Source organism: Schistocerca gregaria, chromosome 1 (genome assembly GCF_023897955.1).
Source record: "Schistocerca gregaria isolate iqSchGreg1 chromosome 1, iqSchGreg1.2, whole genome shotgun sequence".
NCBI lineage: Eukaryota > Metazoa > Arthropoda > Insecta > Orthoptera > Acrididae > Schistocerca > Schistocerca gregaria.
Genome location: NC_064920.1, coordinates 9,684,953 through 9,704,921, shown reverse-complemented (window position 1 = coordinate 9,704,921; position 19,969 = coordinate 9,684,953). Strand labels below are relative to the sequence as shown.

Sequence of the window (19,969 nt, the reverse complement as noted above, 5' to 3'; positions counted from 1 at the left end):
GACTTTTTGTGCATTGATATTGAGAGTAATGTGATACTCAAAATAGATGTCTTTTAACTGATTGATGTGTTTCATCAGTATGCTGTGTTGTTTGTAGAATCATCAAAACAAGAGTGTATTCTTTCTGTGACAGGATTGTGCTGTGTACCTGCCCATATTATGATTTAGCTGCTGTTTTCCCTAAGGGTGTTATTCTAATGTCATTAATTACTCAAAGTGATTGCATACTGTACTGTACTTTCTATTAATACGAACAAATTATCAGGTGAGTGGTGGTTTTTATATTTGTCAGTCATATTATCTGTACTGAAAATATGTACGTTCCCACTCGTACTCTGCGAACCTCTGTGGATTTATCAGAGTCTCTACATATCTTCATCCACACACATGCTCCAAAAACCATTGTGAAGTGCATGCAAAGGGGTGCCACATGTTCCATTCACATATGGAGTGCGGGAAGGACTACTTACACACTTGGGTGCACATTGTGATTGGACTAATATTATCATCACTCACGTGTGGTTCATGAGACTTTGTAAGTAGGCTTCTGAGAACAGTTGACATCAATCTGTGAGTGTTGGCGAATTTAAATTTTTGATGATTTGCACGATTCTCTCCCATGGGTTAATATTCGTGCTGCGCTTCGTTGTATTTGGGCCTCTTTACTATTATTTATATTTTATGGCTTTCATTTTACAATTCCAGTCAGTTATATTGGAAGTTATCGTTGTTGTTACTGTTGTTCAGTAATTCTATTAATCCGCTGATAATGACAAGGACCGAAATTACTGTGGTAAATCCTGAGATCTGTTGATCTTACGATGAACCAGTTTTACCTGCGCGCTTTCCACCCATTGTGCAATTGTGTGTTGAGTGCCTGGTATGCGAGTGGTCAAATTAGTCTCCCAAAACGAGACACGGTACCCATTCTATTAGAGAGGGGTGCCAGGTATGCTGCCACACATTGTCGCCCCCTCCCCCCCCCCCCCCCCCCCCCTCCATTGACTTACAGTATGCTCTGTTGGTATCAGAGCTACAGCCTCCCACACCTGCTGAGCAGTATTTGCCTGTCATGTTTGAGGTAATAGGGGCTCAGAACAACGGGTACTGTGCTGTGGCAAAGTGACCAGCATCATAGCAGGTGATACGCAATGAAGACGATCACTCTCACAAGCTGATAATCGCAAGGCCCCAGTTGCTTCACCAGACATAACGAAATATTTGTTGTGGAAAGGTATGACTCGATCACTTTTGCTTTTTGGCAGTGCCATTGACAGACAGTAATTTCAACAGAAATACTGAGAAATTCTGCTATCAGTACTCAGTTTGTACTAGAACTATTAGGGAGTCGTCCTTGGGTTCAAAACCATTGCTCTTGATTTAAAGATATTGAAGAAAATGCAAAACTACGAAGAGGCTGCACCCTAATTAAAGCAGCAACACCTGCTCACTGATGGGCAGTGCCGTCTTGCGATGAGCTCCAAGACATCTCAGTCACTGTTGACCTCCACAAGTCTCGATCTGATCCAGGGTGTCAATTTACATTGAGATCTCATGATACACACAGACAAAGAACTGTGTGTAAACCTTGAGACACAGGGTGTTCATTTTCTATGCCCTATCCATTGGGGTTGACTGCCTCTCGTCTTCTGGTGGGGGGGGGGGGGGGGGGGGAATGTGAATTCATACATTAGATTCAAGTGATTACAAACTCTGCAAAGGTGGTAACTCAGCCACCTTCGATAACAAATGTGATACTGTCGGTTTTTTCCCTCAATGTCAGTAACTGGTCGACACCTGACTTCGTTTGTATGGCTGGATGCACAAGAACCTCTTTCCCTTCTGATCGCACTACAACCCCATTGGGGACTTCAGTTACCCACCTATAGTGTCCCTTTGGCATCACCATTGGTCCTCCCGTTATGGGAATAAGCTCAGGATTATTTGGCCTCTCCCAGCGGCTATGACGACCACCTCTTTCCCCTCCCACCAGGAGTAGAGCATTTTAACTAGGTTGCATACTGGGCATTGTCATTTGATAAGTGGCTGTCCTCCACTACTTTGTACATATTGCACCCAGATTTTAACTGTCTGCCATTTCCTGGTGGAATGTCCATTTTTTAACCATTTACATTCCCACTTGGCTTTGCTGTCTGAGTTATTGGCCGTATTAGCAAATGACTCGCGGGCTGTCAGCCGTGTTTTACTTTTTATCCGTCAAAGCAATATGGCGAAGTCTATTTAATTTTTAGTTCTGGACATCCGTTTCTGTATGGTGTCTTTTTTTAGCCCTTTCTCTGCGTCCCTGGTTTTACCTGACTTTTCTTATGTCAATTCAGACTGATGTATAGTCGTTTTTAAACTTCTCTCTGTCTTTGTGTTCCAAAGTTTTGATGTGGGCGCATATGACCCCAGTTGTTTTTTCCCCCTAGAACAAAACGAACAAACAGTTACCCACCTACCACTGGAGAAAAGAGTCCTACCCTTCTGGCACTCCCACACTGACCCGGACCTACACTGCAGACTGATGTGCCTCGTGGTCCATTAACAGACAGTGCTCCACCAACACAGTCTGTGAGTTGCAGGACTTTGTTTTTCGTCCTTTCCTGATATATGACCAAAGAACCCTCAGCTAGAATTAAAAACCTACAAGGAAAACAAAAATAAATGAAGAGGAAGCACAAGAAAAAACCAAAGGTGAAGGTCAAACTGGCTAGCTACAGTGGATGCCCCCACAACTGGCATCGAAATTATGCACTCTGACATCATTCCTATTTGACACGTGGTGCAGGGAGAGGCTGAAGCATGAGGCATGACCCATCTTCTCTCCTCTCTCCCACCACCCCTGTGTATCCCTATAGGTATAATCCAGTGGATATGTAATAGTTACTTTTACCACCTAACAGAACTCGGCCGCCCGCTTTCCTTTTATTCCACAAATTATTTTATATTGTGGGTGTCTGCCGTCGTTGAAGGGCACGATATTAAGAATTTCATTGACAGCTGGTAAAATTGTTGTTTTAGTGACACACAGTCAGTTTTGCAGCCTAAAGCTGTATCAACAGGTGCAACCTGCATGGCAAAGCTTTGCCAGTTATTAAAATTAATAAAGGTAAGATCTAAAGTACTCACTATATTAAAAGGTCTTAGGCGTAACCTTGACTCCTAGTCAAGAAATACTATTCAGTGACATTATGTGAATGAAGAATGACAGACTTCATCCATTAATTTTGTTAAAATTGCCAGTTGTATAGTTATAGACCTCTCTTCTAAAGTTTGCCTACATCTAAAATAAGAAAAAAAATTATATTCAGAAGACGTTAAACAACATCCAAAAAAGCCAGATCAGCTATAACGGAGTCAGTGTTAATGTCATTAGTCGGCGCACAATGCAAATTACTGTGTGGAGCAGTATAAGGTGGCACCTTCAGGGGACATCATTGTTCCACGTAGGAAAGGAGTTAACATATTTCTTAAAAATATAAGAGCTATTAGAGATGTTGCTCAGAGATGTTGACTCTGAAATTATTGGTATGTGGAACACCACTTAAACAATTTGACAATTCAGAGGCTTGGTAGTAAAGCCGCTTTATGAAAAGGGAGAAGGGGTACTGTAGACTATTTTAGAACTATTTCTATGCCATTAGTGCTTGCTAGTGTTATTAAAAAGGCTGTATGTGTAAGGATAATTGATCATTTTGTCACACCATTTGCTATCAAATGCACAGTTGAGCTTTAGAAGTCGCTTAACAACTGAAAATGCTATATTCTCTTTTCTCTGTGAGGTACTGGATGGGTTGAACAAAAGGTTTCAATGCTGGGCATTGTTTTTGATTTAACTAAGACGTTTGATTTTGTTGATCACAAAATATTGCTCCAGAAGTTGGACCATTACAGAACACGGGGAATGGTTCATAGTTCATAATTGGTCCACCTCTTAACTTTTGACACCAGGTAGCAACAGGCCATTATTCACAATGTTGAGAATGACTGTGATATGGGGTCCGAGTGGGGTACGGCCAAAATGGTGGGTGCCCAAGGCATCATTGTTGGGGCCTCTCCTGTTCCTTATTTATATAAATGATATGCCCTCTAGTATTACGGGTAAGTCTAAAATATTTCTGTTTGCTGATGACACTAGCTTGGTAGTAAAGGATGTTGTGTGCATTATTGGCTCGGTTTGAAATAGTGTAGTTTATGACATATAAGTTCATGGCTTGTAGAAAATCAGCTAACGTTAAATCACAGTAAGACTCAGTTTTTACAGTTTCTAACACACAATTCAACAAAACCTGACATTTTAATTTCAGAGAATGGGCATATGATTAGTGAAACTGAGTGGTTCAAAATTGTAAGTGTTCAGATAGATGTTCAGGTTCTTGTTCAATGACTATGTTTACTATTTGAATGGTATCTGAAGTAAGCGACCATTCAACATGAAAATTAGTCTACTTTGCTCATTTTCATTCACTTATGTCATATGATATTATATTTTTGGGTAACTCTTACATTCTAAAAGGATATTTTTGGTTCAGAAATAGGCAGTTCGGGCAGTAAGTGGTGTGAGTTCACGAACCTCTTGTCGACCCCTGTTCACTAGTCTGGTATTTTGACATTGGCCTCTCAGTATATATATTCTTTACTGTTGTTTCTTGTTAACAATATCAGCTTATTCCCAAAAACAAGAAGCATTCACTCAGTTAATACTCGGCAGAAATCCAACCTGCATTTGGATCGGACTTCCTTAACTCTTGTGCAGAAAGGTGTGCAGTATACTGCTGCATCCATTTTCAGTATGCTACTACACAAATTCAAAAATGTTAACAGTAATCCACACACTTTCAAATCGAAACTGAAGAGTTTCCTCATGGGTCACTCGTATTCTGTTGAGGAGATCCTTGAAAAGTTCAGCTGATTCTTATGTTACACTGTTGATTGCGTTTACTGAAACTTATGGCTTGACTTCTTTGGGTTCATAAACATTTTGTTTTTATTTATTGTTACTTTTATATTGTAATTTCATGTACTGATGTGTTCCATGGCCTTGGAGATTTGCCCTGCGATTTGGTACTATGGAACTTGACATGTAAATAAATAAATGAATACTTCCGTACTGGAGTGATGGCAGGGCAACATGGTATTGGGAAGAGTAGAGGCAGCCCGCACAGGGACAGACAAATAGGCCGTCAGAACTAGTGGTAGTTCGTGTGGAGTGGATCAGACAACCATCCTCTGTTTTTACCAGTATCTTGTCCGTTTGAAACTAAACTATGGCTGTTCCGTTGATGCATCTGCATGTCTGTCTATCTTATGTCGTCTCAATACAATCCACTATCGTGGCATTCATTTGGCCACTGGCAGCTTTTACTCTAGCCCGGTTGAGAGTCTGTATGCAGAAGCTGCCGAACTACCACTGTCAAACCACTGTGATTTTCTCTTCAGCAGACACACATGCCTGGTCACCCATCCTATGCTTCCTTATTCGATGACTCCTTTGATTGCCAGTACGGGCATGTCCCCCTTCTCTGTTACCTTTGGGAGTTAGCGTTCGGCTATTGCTCCAGCACCTTAAGGTCACGCTACCTGCTGCTTTCCCAGTGGATGTGAACCCATTGCCCCATTGGCTTTGTACGGTGGCTCGTGTTCATCTCGGACAAAAGGACACTACTCCAGACTCACTCTATCACCACAAGTTTCTCGACCTTCGGACGAAACTTGGTGATAGCTTGTGTGCACTGATGGCTCTCAGACTGACCTTGGTGTTGAGTCTGCCTCAGTCATTGGCACCGAAGATTATTTATATTGGTTTTTGGAATAGTGCTCAGTATTTACAGCGGAGCTTTTCACTCTGTATCAGGCCATGCAGTACATCTGGTGAAGCAGGCTTTGCAATTGTGTCATCTGCTCCGATCCTTCACAGTGCCCTTCAAAGCCTTTTATGTGCTGCACACCATCGACCCCTTAGTGCAACAGATCCAGGAAAGCTGTCACTTGCTCACTCTCAACGGGGCCACTGTGATTCTTATGTGGGTCCCCAGTGATGTCAGTCTGATGGAAAATGAGCCCGCCGACACTGCTGCCGAGGCTGCAGTCCCCATACCTCGGCCCGCTAATTCTTTGATTCCTTCCGATGATCTCTGTGTTGCAATCTGTCAGCAGCTGGTGTCACTTTCACATCAACATTGGTCTTCCGTTCATGGGAACAAGCTCCGGGGAACCTCTCCCAGTGGCTCGGTCGACCTCCTCTCGGCCCTCTTGGCGTGAGATCATTTTAGCTAAGTGGCGTATTGCGCACACATCTTTTTAGCCATCGCTATCCATTAAATAATGACTCCCACCACCTTGTGCTCATTCTTGTCAACCTATGGTGGTTCACCATTTCCTGGCGGAATGCCCTTTTCTAACCACTTACATTCTAATTCCTGTTTGTCATCTGAGTCACCTGCAGTTTTAGTGAACAATTTGCAGGCTGTCAACTGTGTTTTACTTTTTATCTGCTGTAGCAATATAGTGAAGGACATTCAGTCTTTATTTCAGGACCTCCGTTGTTTTTATGGTGTATTTTATGGGCCTTTCTCCAAGAGACAGTCACTATTTTTAGCTGTCTTTCCTTCAATCGATGGTGCTTGATGTATGATAGCTTTTAACTCCTTTTGCGTTTCTGTGTACTACGGTTATGACATGGCTGCGTATGACCTTCGTTGTTTTTGTGCTAAAATGAAACAAAACACAATAGGCTATTGGAATGGAAACTCTGCTGTGGATGGTGTGACATTGTGTATACGTGATTCAATCGGTCATGTACTGTCTATCACAATTATTCAGAATGCTATGGTGCTTTAATTTTAATTGAAAAATTAGAAAAAGCTCAATTCTTGTTGAATAATGAATTCAAATTAAAGAACCACACCATTCTGTCAAATTTTGATTGCTTATATGGCTAAGTATTAATTGTAATAAAACTCATTGTTAAACTGTCTTGTAAAGGGAGTGATGCAGTGCTCCTAGTCACGTGTACATGGAGCCCCACCATCCACGAGACAGCGTCCACTTCGGCAACCTGAGAGTCTTAGTCGCGTGTACTGGCTGCAGATACTCTTCCAGACGCTGGCCTGCCCGGCCGTCACTCCAATAAGACTGTGCCACTACTCCGTGCTGTAATTTGCACTGTGTGTCGGATAATTGTGTTGTTAGTGACTATTTTATAGCCAATACAATTTTTTGCATGCTGTAATATAACATTTTTTTATTCTTCTAGATCCAGGCAAATCTTAAAACAAGAGAGTACAACTACGTGATCAACTCACCAGAAATTTTAATGAATTTAATGGATCATGTACTTGTCGCCCTTTGTTTGCCAATGTAATGTAAATAATATTTGCTGAATAATATCTCCTGACTGGGAGTGAGGGGTACACCTGTGACCTTTTAACATTGTGAGGATATTTTAGATATGATCCCTATTAATATTAATAATCCATGAAGTCGGGACATTGTATATTACTCTTTACCAAGTATGTTGCACCTGATGATGTGTATTTAGAGTGTGAAACTGGTTTGTGTCAATAAAACAATAATTTTAACAGCTGACAGCAGAATTCCCCGTAACATCATGTCCTTTTATCCAGCAATATGTACAGCCTTTCAGGAAACTTGATTACCTGTAACATATAGCCTCATCATATTTAAACGTCGTGCCTCTTTCAAAAATAGAGTTGGCCCAGAAGGAGCATGAGATGATGCCACTGTATTGGTGCTCATGGGCAATTTCAGTGATGAAAGATCTGTCAGCAGCATTGAAGGCTGTAGCTGTTCGTTCATGGACAACTGTGGATTTTTATTCTCTGTAATTCCTGACTTTAGACAATGAAGTGACACGCAGGGAAATGGTTGAACTTATCCATTAGCTATCTCGGAGTTTTCTCCTCGTGCGCAGCTGCATTCCATTTTGGGTTCGTGGCAGAACATTTAACTGAGATACTCTAATGGAACAAGTAATCGTAGGCCTTAACTTAAGTTTATTAAGTAGTGACACACCAACTCATTTCGTGTGGCACACAGAATGTATACAGCCATTGATTCCCTTGCGGGGCCGAGGGTTAGAATAGGCCTGAGGTATTCATACCTGTCGTACGAGACGACTAAAAGGAGTCTCACAGGTTTCGGCCTTTATGTGATGGTCCCCTGTAGGGTTTGACCTCCATTTGTCAAAATTTTCCTGAAGAGTGAGCCAATTTGGGAAGGGCGCCTTACATGGCGCATAGTGTCCATCGTGCGCTGAAACCTGTTGCATGCTTCGTCGATGTGGATCTGCACTTCCACGCTCATTCTCCAGCTGTTGGGCGAGGTCACCCTCCTAGGTGCATTTTCCTCCATCCACTGTGCAGTATTGCTTTCTGCACTGACGGCGATAAGGACTTCTTAGCTCGTTTGCACCTGATATCCAGCAAGGTAGCCAGTCTGTTGTGGTGGGGCCACTATGTACCCTGTTGGTTGTAGGCTCCTGACCACACGGGAATTGCTCTTCTGATGCTTGTGCCATTAACTCCCCACGTATGCTAAGGAGTAGATCCCCATCACCCTGGGGCACGGGGACTTCCGGCAATGGCCGTCCAGCCAAGTGGCATTTGCTGCGGCTGGATGGCGTCCGTGGGGAGGGCCGCTGGTCAGAGTGGCTGGTATCAGGGTGGATGACACACAGTGAAGCATAGTACATCATCTCTTGCTGGTGGTCCACCACCACCAGCCTCTAAGTGGTCAAGGTCTACCTTCAATGGTAAGAAATACAACCTCAAATCGTTCCCATCCCTGGCCACACCATGGGAGGAATGCCAGGCTCAGGATGGTAATGAAGCTTATTCAACCCGGTACCTCTTACATACTAGAGTCAGTGGGAATCTTTCATGTCCATGAAGCCTCAGTTTTTTGTTGAGCGTTTCAAGGACAAGTTCGGAGAGGTGGAAGGCTTGTACAAAAAGTGGTCAGGATCAGTCACGATAAAAACGGCATCCTCTGCCCAGTCATGGGCACTACTCGCTTGTGACAAGTTGGGCGACGTTTCTGTAACCACCACACCCCATGAGAGCTTAAATATGGTCCAGGGTATCATATTTCACTGGGACCTTCTTTTGCAGTCTGACAATGAGCTGCGCGCCAGTTCAGAGTGGCAAGGTGTCCATTTCGTCCAGCGCGTCCACAGGGGTCTGAGGGATAAACAGGTTGCCACCAGTGCGTTCATCGTGGCCTCCGAGGGTGACACATTACACGAGAATGTCAAGGTGATGGTCTCCCGCTGTGATGTAAAGCCATATATCCCTCCCCCGATATGGTGCTTTGGGGGCTGGAAGTTCAGCTATATGTGTTCCCACTGTCCTTAAAGAGTCACCTGTTGGGATTGTGGATGTCCTTCACATCCCAATACTTCCTGTGCCCCGCCTCCCATCTGTGTCAACTGCAGATAGCACCATTTGCTGCGCTCGCCAGACTGCAGGATTCTTCAGAAAGAAAGAAAAATAATGGAATACGAGACCCTGGACCGAATGACCTACACTGAGGCCAAGAGAAAATATGAGAGGCTACAGCCTGTGCATATGACGTCAACCTATGCGCCGCTATGACAACAGTTCTACCATCTTCCGTTCTGCCGCGTACTATTGACTCTCAGAGCCATCAGACTCCACCTGCCCCCTTGATGGTGGGGGAAAGGGAGGGCGAGGGGCACTTCCCTCCCTGTTGTTCCTGTACAATCTACTTCAGGAGCACCACCTCCCCAACCTTTGGGGACGTTAGTCCCCACTTCTAAGGTAGAAAAGCGTAAGTATCTTTGGCTCCTCCCACCAGGAAGGGATCACTTGGGTCGCTCCCTTCCCAGGTTCCTACCACTGGCAGAGCTGACAGCCACCAGTGGCTGAAGCAACCACAGGTAGCTGGTCGTAGGGCTTCGTGGCCCTCCTCTGTCCCTGAGACCGTATCAGTGAAGCCCTCCCAGCCAGACAACCCGAAGGAGCAGCAAGAGATACCTAAAAGGATAAAGACCCCCCAGAACTAAGCACTGAGGTGGCGCACGCACGCACGCACGCACGCACACACACACACACACACACACACACACACACACACACACACACACACACACACACACACACTACCTACAAGCTCTATGTCAGTGGATGAGGTGGAGATTCTGGCATCCACTGAGGACCTACATCTCGCTGGGCTCTCGGACACAATGGATGTTGACCGCACAGGTATTCATCTGGTGGCAGCAGATGACCCTGAGGCATAGACTGCTCATTGAGTGTTTCACGCCTTCCTAGTCTCACAATAACGTAATCCTCCAGTGTAACTGCGGCAGTTTTCTCCACCACCTGGCTGAGCTACTGCAACTTTTAAGCTTTTCTCCCGATTTCTGCATTGCCCTTCAGGAAACCTGGTTCCCAGCAATGCGGACACCTGCCCTCGGCAGCTATAAGGGATATTACAGGAACTGTGACGACTATAATAGTGTGTCAGGTTGAGTTTGTGTCTATGTCCTGGAGTCAGTATGTAGTGAACCTGTGCCCCTTCAAACCCCTCTTGAAGCTGTGGCTGTCAGGATAAGGACGACACAGGAAATAACTGTCTGCAGTGTATATCTTCCTCCAGATGGTGCAGTACCCCTGAACGTATTGGCTGCACTGATTGATCAACTCCCTAAACCTTTCCTACTTTTGGGAGATTTTAATGTACGTAACCCCTTGTGGTGTGGCGCCGTGCTTACTGGCCAAGGTAGGGAGGTCGAAAATTTACTGTCACAACTCGACCTCTACCTCTTAGATACAGGTGTTCCCACACATTTCAGTGTGGCACATGAGACATATTCAGTCATTGATCTCTTGGTTTGCAGTACTGGCCTTCTCCCATCTATCCACTGGAGAGTACATGATGGCCTGTGTGGTAGTGACCAGTTCCCCATCTTCTTGTCACTTCCCCAGCGTCATGCCCATGGATGCCTACCCAGATGGTCTTTAAACAAGGCAGACTGGGAAACCTACACCTCTGCCATCACCGCTGAATCTCCCCCACATGGTGCTATCGATGTTGTCGTGGAACAGGCCACTATAACGATCATTTCTGCAGCAGAAAACGCTATTGCTCATTCTTTAGGCTGCCTCCGGCAAAAGACATTCCCTTGGTTGCCAGAAGTTGCTGACACACTTAAAAAGGGTCGGTGAGCTCTACAGCGACATAAGTGGCACCCTTCCCTAGAGCACCTAATAGCCTTTAAGTCGCTCCATGCCCGTGTTCGCCAGCTTATAAAACGATACAAACAGGAGTGTTGGGAGAGGTACATGTCGACTGTAGGGTGCCATACGTCACCTTCCCTAGTGTGGATGGAGATCAGACGTCTTTTTGGGTACCAGACCCCAACAGGTGTCCCTGCCAGTAACATCAATGGCATGTTATCACTCGACGTAAACGTGACTCCTGAGCACTTTTCGGAGCAATATGCTCGGGCATCTGCGTCAGAGAACCACCCCCTAGCCTTTCGCACCCTCAAATGGCGGATGGAAAGGAAAGTTCTCTTGTTCACTGCTTGCCACGGTGAACACTATAATGCCCCGTTTACAGAATGGGAGCTCCTCTGCACCATTGCACATTGCTCAGACACAGCTCCTCGGCCGATTCAGGTCCACAATCAGATGATTAAACATCACTAATCTGACTACAAGTGACATATCCTCATTATCTTCAACCAGATCTGGTGCGATGGCGTCTTTCCATTGCGATGGCGGCAGAGCACCATCATTCCCGTGCTCAAACCCAGTCAAAAGCCGCTTGATGTGGATAGCTACCAGCCCATCAGCCTCACCAACTTTCTTTGTAAGCTGCTGTAACGTACGGTGTGTCGGCAGTTGGGTTGGGTCCTGGAGTCACGTGACCTACTGGCTCCATGTCAGGGCAGTTTCCGCCAGGCTTGATCTGCCACTGATAATCTTGTGTCCCTCGAGTCTGTCATCCGAATAGCCTATTCTGGATGCAGACACCTGGTTGCTGTCTGTTTTGACTTACATAAAGCATACAACACGGCCAGGTTGTGTAAGTGGGGTCTCTGGGCCCACTCCTGATTTTTGTCCAAAACTTCCTGTCACCTCGTACTCTCCATGACCAAGTTGGTGCCTCCCCTGTATTCAGGAGAATGGGGTCCCACAGGGCTCTATATTGAGTGCCTCTATTTTTAGTGGCTATTAATGGTCTAGCAGCAGCTGTAGGGCCATGGGTCTCACCTTCTCTGTACGCGGATGACTTCTGCATTTGGTACTGCTCCTCCAGTACTGGAATTGCTGAGCAGCACCTACAGGGACCCACCACAAGGTGCTGTCATGGGCTCTAGCCCACAGCTTCCAATTTTCAGCCATAAAGTTGTGTGTCGTGCATTTCTGTCGGCATCCAGAACTGGAACTTTACCTTAATGGCGATCCAGTCACTATAGTGGAGACATATCGATTCTTAGGACTGGTTCTCAACGCCTGATTGACTCGGCAACCTCACCTTTGTCAGCTTAAGTGGAAGTGCTGGCAGCAACTCAGTTCCCCCTGCTGCCTGAGCAACACCAACTGGGGTGCAGATCGCTCTACGTTGCTGCAGCTCTACAAAGCCCTCGTTCAATCCCGCCTTGACTATGGGAGTCTGGTTTACAGTTCGGCCTCACCCTCAGTACAGTAGTCATATTCATCCAAAGCAAAAATTGCTGAGAGCTTACTGCAGCAGAAAAAGAGAATGAAGTAGTTTGAATTTGTAGGTGCAGAAAGTCCTCCACTTGAAGCTAAAGGCCAACAAATGAAAAGCTAGCAGGGCTGGTCAACAGAGGAAGGGAAGCAGTGCTGCCTGCCTTGAGTGCGGTTTCTAATTTCACACTATGGATGTAATTTTATCTTGGTTGTTGATGAGAAAGTCTTTTGAAGATACCATGGTCTGCATTCTTTTTTCACTAGACACAGGGTGTGGTTGGACTTCGTGTAAAGTGACAATACTTGTATTCAGAAGACATAGTCTGTAGTCCCAAAACAGTTTGCTCTTTCACACACTCCTTCCCTCAAACCCTTGTGTATATATATTACAAATTAAAAAGAAAAAAAGTCAAAAGTGAATGTCTCAATAGTATACAGATGAACTGCAGTTAGTAGTTACTGGTATTATAGGAAATACACTGGCCTAGCATTAGTATCTCACTATTTGGAGATAAAAGTGTACATTAACACACAATGGTTGTGTGAGATGTCCCAGCCAAATTCTGTTCTTATTATGTGCTTGTATTCAGCATCTGATAAAAACAAAGGCTATTTTTTGAAGTATACTGTCTGAAACTTCTATACTGTGCTTCCCAAATCACTGTTAATTTACTTGTTTACGAATAAAAACTAACAATTTCATTTATTTTGTTTGTCAATGTTCTGTACAATTCTTGTAAGTTACATAACTTGTAGCAGTTTTAACTATTGTTGTTTCTTTACTCTGATTCAACTTTTGGCAACTGCAGTTTTCACTAGTTGCAGTTCAGATTTTAAATTCGTGTGTTTTTAAATATTTTCAATTGTAAGATAATTTCTGTTAATTAACCTGTCGCTCTGCACAAAAAATTCATTATTTTAGGTATTTTCATCTTTGCCTGACAACATATCGATAGCTGCATTACGAGACTATGAAGAAAAAATTGATGAAGTATGTTGGCTTGTATGCAAGAAACATTACCTTTCAAGGGAACATCCTGTGTTTTCCGATGTATGTGTCTACAAGCTATTCAGGATATTTTGTCTACTTGCAGACCTGATTCCACAGACTGAGGAAATTTACCAGGTACAAATAAATCGTACATCATTTTCTGGAAAAATGAGCTGTCTGTATGGAAGTAAACATAGTGAATTTCTTGTGTATCTCTTCTTTACATAAATAAATACACAAGTGTTACACAGCTCTAACATTTCAGTACCTTTCACATATACTAACCATGAAGTAGTTGCATAATATTTTGATGCGCAAACGCTCGTGTCATGTCTGCTTGACCCAAAATTAAATGCAAAGACTATCACATATTTAAAATACATTTTAAAAGAGTAAAAATGATTTTAGTGGTATTTTGATGATCGTTTTATGCCGAGCATTATATGATAAAACATGTTCATTCTTTGTTGTCATCTTCATAAGACCTGCAGATCAACTTAGTGCGCTTTTTGCATACATATTTGGAACTAATCACATGTGCTGTGGAATGCTTGCTATCATTTGTATTTTGGCATGTGTGACACTTTATTCTTTTGCTGTTCTTGTCATACTTGTGTGCTGGCACAAATTCCTTACCATGCTAGAAAAAGCTTTATTTTTTGTTGTAGATTTCAATGTATATATGAACAGTTCACTCTTGGGACAGCATAGTAGGTAAGAAAGTTCTTAACTACATTCTTCAGAAAGTCCTATTTTGCAACTTTGTTACAAGAACTCACATTAAAGGATACATTAATTCAGAGCACACAAATTTTAGAAATGAAAAATACACTGCTATTGGCCATACTTTCAATCTTCTGCCATTGTTGTACTAACTAAATAAATGACCGCAAGTTTCTACTTTATATTTTATATGGTGATGAGTACAAAAGATTGCAATTGGACTGGAATATATGACACAATGATTTGTGAAACCAAACAGGTTTGAAGCTACAATTCTTTGTGTAATGGGCAAAAATTCTGGAGGAATGTTTTCTGTGTTCTTTTGTAATGTTTTGACTGTCAGCTTTTTTTCCCAACAGAATTCTTGCAAGAGGCATGATGGTGTACCAGTTGTTAGTGCCTGCTAGAGGAACAACAAGATGTTGCACTATTTCTGAACACTTGTTTTATTTTTTGAAAGGACAGTCTAGCATATATTTCAAAATTCATAAGATAAAATGTTGTGGAGCCAGTCAAAACAAAACAAAATTTCACCATGTTTCTTTGGCATTTTTGGCAGATGCTTTCAGAAGGAACATGTCCTGGAATGGAACGAGCTGCTCATTAATCATATATTCTCCAGAGTATACAAACTTCAATACTTATCATGTAATGCCGTGACAAGTTCACGCACCTCAGCTAACTCGTCAGTCTTCTTTCCTCTCATCTGCAGGGCTTTTATCATTGCAGGGAATACTGCTAAGAAAATATAGAAACCTCCTATGTAGCATAGTAACTGTAAATACATTGGGCTCATCTGTATCTCACGTCTTTGAAATGAGAGTTGGGAGCTTTGCAATTCCCGTGTACAGCAGGAAATTTATTTATTTTTATTTGTTTATTTTCGAGTTCCGTGGATCCTTGATGCGAATGTATCGCTAGGATGTAGAACGTGTCAGGTTATTACAGTAATAGCCACATGTAGATGGTCATGAGGCAACCAATTTAACATATATAAGCAGATACATGAAAACGGACATCCACATGTCAAATAATTACACACAAAAATTCAGATAACAAGAAGTATTACACATTATCAAAGAATTCCTGTAAATAATAGAAAGAATTATCCAAAAGTTAGTTTTAGCTCTGTTTGGAATTTAGTAAGATCCCCAATGACTGATTTGATATGGACAGGAAGTTTATTGAACACTTTTATACTTGAACAATGGACTCCTTTCTGTACCATGCTGAGATTTTTTAAATCTTTGTGAAGATCATGTTTTCTTCTTGTACTGTGATCATGGTACGCACTATTCATTTTGTAAATTGCATAATTTTTGTTGACGAAGCACATTAGTGACAAGATGTATTGACAAGGCATGGTGAGGATCCCCAGCTGTTTGAATAAATTCCTGCAAGAAGATTTAGGATGCACTCTACTCATAATCCTGATAACTCTCTTCTGTGCAACAAAAACTTTATTTGCTTATGGTTTATTTCCCCAGAATATGATGCCATATGTCATAAGTGAATGGAAATAACAAAGCAGTTTTGATTGTTTCGATCTCACAAACAGATGCAATTGAGTGAATGGCAAATGCTGCTGAATTCAGTCCTTTACATAGGTCAGTGATGTGGACAGACCAGTTTAGTTTGTTATCAATATGTAAACCTAGAAATTTGGAAGATACAATTTTCACTATTTCTTTGTCTCCACATTTTATTTCAGCATGTTCCAATTGTTTGTTTACTGTTTGAAACTGAATGAAATGAGTCTTATTAACATTGAGGGACAGACCATTTGCAGTGAACCAATCTAGAACTTGTTGGAATATAGTCGTCACAGTGTTCTCTAGACTGCAGTTGGGTACCTTGTCAATCATAATGGTTGTGTCATCTGCTGCTTGCATCACACACCATGGGAGATCATTTACAAAGATTAAGAAAAGCAAAGGACCGAGCCCTGCAGCACTCCACATTTTAATGTACCCCAATCAGAGTTTGCAGAGCTTGTTTAATACTACCTTCTGATTTCTGTCATCTAGGTACGACTGAAGCCGCTTCCCTACTTTATCTTTTAAGCCATAATGCTCAGCCTTTCTTAGTAGAATCTTGTGATCTACACAGTCAAATGCTTTTGACAGATCACAAAAGATTCCAACTGGTGACAGTTTCTTGTTTATTGATTCAAGGAGTTGGTTGGCAAATAAGAAAATGGCTTGTTCAGCTGAAACACACTTTTGGAATCCAAACTGATTTTTATTAAATATGTTATATTTATTAAGGTGAGCCATGATTCTATTGTACATAAGTTTCTCAAGGATTTTTGAAAGACTTGTTACCAATGAAATTGGGTGGTAGATAGAAACCTCTGCTTTATCACCCTTTTTGAAGAGTGGTTTAACAACGGCAAATTTTAGTCTATCAGAGACAGTGCCTTGATTTAGAGATTCATTAAACATGTGACATTAAACTTTTAAGAATATATTTGTGGCAATGTTTCAGTACTTTGATACATATATTGTCCACACCAGTGGAATTTTTGTTTTTCATTTGGCATATCACCTTCTCAGTCTCATCTGCTGTGATGTAGGGTACATACATCAGACTAATTTTTCTCTGCACTGCTTTTGGTAAACGGTTCATGGCTTCATCCATAGACCCTTTACATCCAACTTGATCCGCTGCTGTCAGAAAATAATTGTTGAAGATATTGGCAACTTTTTCCCCTTCATCTACCATGCTTCCATTGTGACACTATTGGATACTGTCTGTATCCTCTGAAACTTTTCCTGTCTCCCTTTTTACCACCTTTCAGATTGTTTCTATATTATTATTTTTTGATCTATCAATTTCAGATTTGATAAACATACTCTTGGATTTTTTAATAACATTCTTTATTATGTTACACTACAATCTGTAGTGTTCCCTATCCTGAGGTTTATCAGAATTTGAGTGAAACAAAGCATTCTCTTTTTTCTACATGAAGTTTTTATTTCCTTAGTGAGCCAATGTCTCTTACAATCATTCTGGTTAGTGTTTTTTGATATTTTCTTAGGAAATACAGCTTCAAAAAGGGTAACAAATTAATTTAGGAAAAGGTTGAATTTATCATTTACATTTTTAGCTTGATATACTGCCTCCCAATCTAACTGCTCCAAATCCATACTGAAGGTTTCCGGATTGTCACTGTTGATTAACCTGTATGGTCCACTGATAGAACTGCTCTTGTTAGCAGGGCTTACATTATGTATTTCCAACATCTGCCCATCATGATCAGAGAGACTATTTAATATTTCTGTTACAAATATATTTTCGATTTTATTATTATCTACAAAAGTATTGTTAATCAGACTTTTACAGTTCTTTGTTACCCTAGTGGGAAAGTCAACAACTGCCCTCAGATTGAAAGAATTCATTACATTCTCAAACTCTGTTCTGTCATTGTTACAGGTAAGAAAAGGCACGTTAAAATCACCAAGCGTTATTATTTCTTTGGTTTTTGAATACAAGTAAGTTAAAAGTGATTCTACTTGCTTGAGGAATACACTGACCTTTCCGGAGGGAGTTCTGTAGACAGCAGTAACATAAATAGTGTATTGTCAAGGACTTCAGTGCAACAAGCCTCAAAATGCTGGTCAGCACAATGTTTTTTTACATCTATAGATTTGTACACTCTTTGCCTTTAAATATGTCTGCTTGTGTCTGTGTATGTGCGGATGGATGTGTGTGTGTGTGTGTGTGTGTGTGTGTGTGTGTGTGTGTGTGTGTGTGTGTGTACACCTGTCCTTTTTTTCCCCTAAGGGAAGTCTTTCCGCTCCCGGGATTGGAATGACTCCTTACCCTCTCCCTTAAAACCCACCTCCTTTCGTCTTTCCCTCTCCTTCCTGAAGAAGCAACCATCGGTTGCGAAAGCTAGTAATTCTGTGTGTGTGTTTGTGTGTTTTGTTCATGTGCCTGTCTGCCGGCGCTTTCCCGCTTGGTAAGTCTTGGAATCTTTGTTTTTAATATATTTGTACACTATATTATCTCTAAAATACATTATCACTCCTCCTCTGTCCATTTTACTTCTAATATAAGAAGCTGCTAAGGTGTACTTGTCTAGTTACAGCATTTCAATGCTTTACTTCGCATGATGTTCAGTAAAACATGAAATATGGGCATTGTTTATTGCATCACTGTCTTAAATGCAAACAGACAACAGGTCCAGTTTGTTCCTTAGACCCATTATATTTTGATGAAATAAGCAAAGTTTGCCATTTCCTGAACTCCTTGATTCAATGGCACTTCTTTGTTGTGAACTGCAATTAGAGATTATAACAGGTTTACCTGAAGGCATCTGCCTTATGTTAGTCTTGGAACTGAGGCTGGGTACCAAAAATCCTGCAGAGTCGTATGTTTCCTGGTTCTTGTGCTTCTTCTGTTTGCTTCTGTTACTGCTGATGATGGTGAAGCTGCAGAAAAGTCTTTCACTGTTGAAGACTGAGGAGGGGCCAATACTGATGATAGGTCCTGAGCCACTGATGAAATATCAACAGGAGATGGAACTTTTGAATCTGCTGCTGATGAACACAGGGGGGAAATTGCTGTTTCTGCTGCTGGTGAGGTTGGTCCCATACAGGGAACTGTTTGGTTCATTTTCTCTCTGCTTTCAACAATTGTGTTTACCATTTTACACATAAAGTTCTTTCCTTCATAATTCAGATGCATCCCGTGTGTGGTATGCTGGCATCTGTCCAATTTACCTACACCCCTGGAAATGGAAAAAAGAACACATTGACATCGGTGTGTCAGACCCGCCATACTTGCTCCGGACACTGCGAGAGGGCTGTACAAGCAATGATCACACGCATGGCACAGCGGACACACCAGGAACCGCGGTGTTGGCCGTCGAATGGCGCTAGCTGCGCAGCATTTGTGCACCGCCGCCGTCAGTGTCAGCCAGTTTGCCGTGGCATACGGAGCTCCATCGCAGTCTTTAACACTGGTAGCATGCCGCGACAGCGTGGACGTGAACCGTATGTGCAGTTGACGGACTTTGAGCGAGGGCGTATAGTGGGCATGCGGGAGGCCGGGTGGACGTACTGCCGAATTGCTCAACACGTGGGGCGTGAGGTCTCCACAGTACATCGTTGTTGTCGCCAGTGGTCGGCGGAAGGAGCATGTGCCCGTCGACCTGGGACCGGACCGCAGCGACGCACGGATGCACGCCAAGACCGTAGGATCCTACGCAGTGCCGTAGGGGACGGCACCGCCACTTCCCAGCAAATTAGGGACACTGTTGCTCCTGGGGTATCGGCGAGGGCCATTCGCAACCGTCTGCATGAAGCTGGGCTACAGTCCCGCACATCGTTAGGCCGTCTTCCGCTCACGCCCCAACATCGTGCAGCCCGCCTCCAGTGGTGTCACGACCGGCGTGAATGGAGGGACGAATGGAGACGTGTCGTCTTCAGCGATGAGTCGCTTCTGCCATGGTGCCAATGATGGTCGTATGCGTGTTTGGCGCCATGCAGGTGAGCGCCACAATCAGGACTGCATACGACCGAGGCACACAGGGCCAACA

The 19,969-nt window shown here is 42.8% G+C and overlaps 1 protein-coding gene across 1 annotated transcript in view; it reads left to right on the top strand.

Annotated features, from left to right (window-relative positions):
- The window catches only part of LOC126322280 (differentially expressed in FDCP 6 homolog), a 107,958-nt gene that overhangs the window by 1,523 nt on the left and 86,466 nt on the right, over window positions 1–19,969 (top strand). Inside the window, exon 3 of the mRNA XM_049994281.1 lies at window positions 13,633–13,836. Within this exon, the coding sequence (XP_049850238.1) occupies window positions 13,633–13,836 (204 nt within the window). The remainder of the gene's footprint in view (window positions 1–13,632; window positions 13,837–19,969) is intronic.